Here is a 1,920-nt window from a genome sequence, read left to right on the forward strand (position 1 = left end):
AAAAAAAAATGTGACTTATGTCCAGCTCAATTATTATATTTTACAAAATAGCTGATTTATGTAGTGTATTAAGAATATAAATTAGATATACATTCTTTGTAAATTATACATTCTTATTTAATGCGTAATATGTACACATTACTGGACATTTCCTTGGAGCTTTCATACACATTATACACAAATATTTAAAAAAGTTGTAGTACTATTGCAACAGCATATTCTTTTGAGACCAAATCAAGTCAAAAAGTCTTGAATCACTTTTTCCTCTGACAAATAATTATCGAGATATCATAAGCTAAATATCGAAAAAGTTACCAAGTTTTCCTTGAATATGTCAAAAAATACATATTAGGCAAATATAAAAAAATGTTTCAGACAAAAATTGTTCAAATTAATTAGTAGAAAAAAATGGTACAATAAAAAATGGGGGTTTCCATTAAAAAATATATACCTTGAGCGCTACTGAGCCCAACACGAAACCCGGACCCAAAATCTAATAAAATCATCCCCTTTAAACTCTGTAACTTTTATCTAAAACATTTTTCTCTAAAATGTGTGGTCCAATAGATAACTTAGGTCGTCAGTTAAAATGGGACACCTTGTAGATTGTCAGTACTGACAGTGAATATTGAAACTCATGAGCATAAATATGCATTAATATCTTTCTGCGTCCCTTTTAATAATATCGCAACCTTGACGAGTTATGCATGATTAATAATTTGCATCGCGGAATCATGCGCAATAAGTGTTACATCAACAAGACAGTGTCTGCCCTTAAAACATTATCATTTTATTGCAATAACATCTAATCTAAACACAAAAAATAATTTAAAACACATTAATTACAATTTTCTGTCACAGTACAACGTGAAACAAAATAACAACAAAAATTAGGTCTAATTTATACAGTTAAAAAATAAAAGACCATAATGGTTATAATTCTCCGAATAAATAAAATATTTTCTCAACGTTTATTAATATTTGTTATATTTTAAATTCAACTCATCATTAAAATATCATTGAAAATCAATGGAAAAATATTATTAAAAATATTAATTTTACAGAAACTAACACTACAAAAGTCCATATAATTGTAAAAAAAAAAAAATCAAAACCAAGAAAAAAATCCGTAACAAAAATATTCTTTTTTAATATCTCGTAGTTAAATCGGTCGAATGATGGCCCAAAGGCCGCCTTCAGCAGCGTTGATGAAGGTCGAACCCGTCAACTTCAATGGTACTCGCGTCTTCGGAGAAAGCTCTAGTCTGTACTTCCTCAGGAGCGCAGCCAAACATGCTTTTATCTGTAACTGAGCCATTCTCTGTCCCACGCACATTCGCGGTCCCTCGCCGAAGGGAAGATAAGCATATTTCTCGATGCTATGTTTTCTCTCGTTGCTAAATCTTTCGGGATCGAACACCTCAGGATCCTCCCAATATCGTGAGTCTCTCTGCAAGCCCATGATGGGTATCAAAATGTGCATTCCACGTGGCACGTGACAAACGAGTCCGTCGGATCCTCTCAAATCGGTTTCCTCCGTGCAAAACTTGTCCAAAAATCCTACAGCGGGCAGGAGTCTCTGTGATTCGTTAAATACCTGATCCATGTACGTCATTTCTTTCAAGGCGTCGTAAGTGATCACACCATCGTATTTGTTAAGCACAGACACCACCTCTTCGCGTAATTTCTCCTGCACTTCTGGATGAGAGGCCAAATTGAAGCCGACGAAGCTTAAAGAAGTGCTGGAAGTCTCGTAGCCATCGATGAAAAACGACACCGCGTGAGACGTGATCATTTCCATGTCAAATTTTTCACCCTCTGTCCGTTCCAGATCGGCCATCAACTGGAGAAAATCATTTCTACGTGTCTCCTCCCTTCTTCTTTGCTCCATAATATCAGCAATTAGCGTTCTAAAGAAAT

At 34.7% G+C, this 1,920-nt stretch overlaps 1 protein-coding gene across 1 annotated transcript; it reads right to left on the minus strand.

The window, feature by feature from the left end:
* Window positions 1-658: 658 nt before the first annotated feature.
* LOC112455815 (cytochrome P450 3A19-like) lies at window positions 659-1,915 on the minus strand (the record flags this gene model as incomplete). Its single annotated transcript, XM_025018002.1, has 1 exon — window positions 659-1,915. A coding segment is annotated over one exon (753 nt), but the record flags the coding sequence as incomplete, so codon positions are not given.
* Between the last annotated feature and the right edge of the window lie 5 nt (window positions 1,916-1,920).

Source organism: Temnothorax curvispinosus, unplaced genomic scaffold (genome assembly GCF_003070985.1).
Source record: "Temnothorax curvispinosus isolate PA1 unplaced genomic scaffold, ASM307098v1 QBEX01006379.1, whole genome shotgun sequence".
Lineage (NCBI taxonomy): Eukaryota > Metazoa > Arthropoda > Insecta > Hymenoptera > Formicidae > Temnothorax > Temnothorax curvispinosus.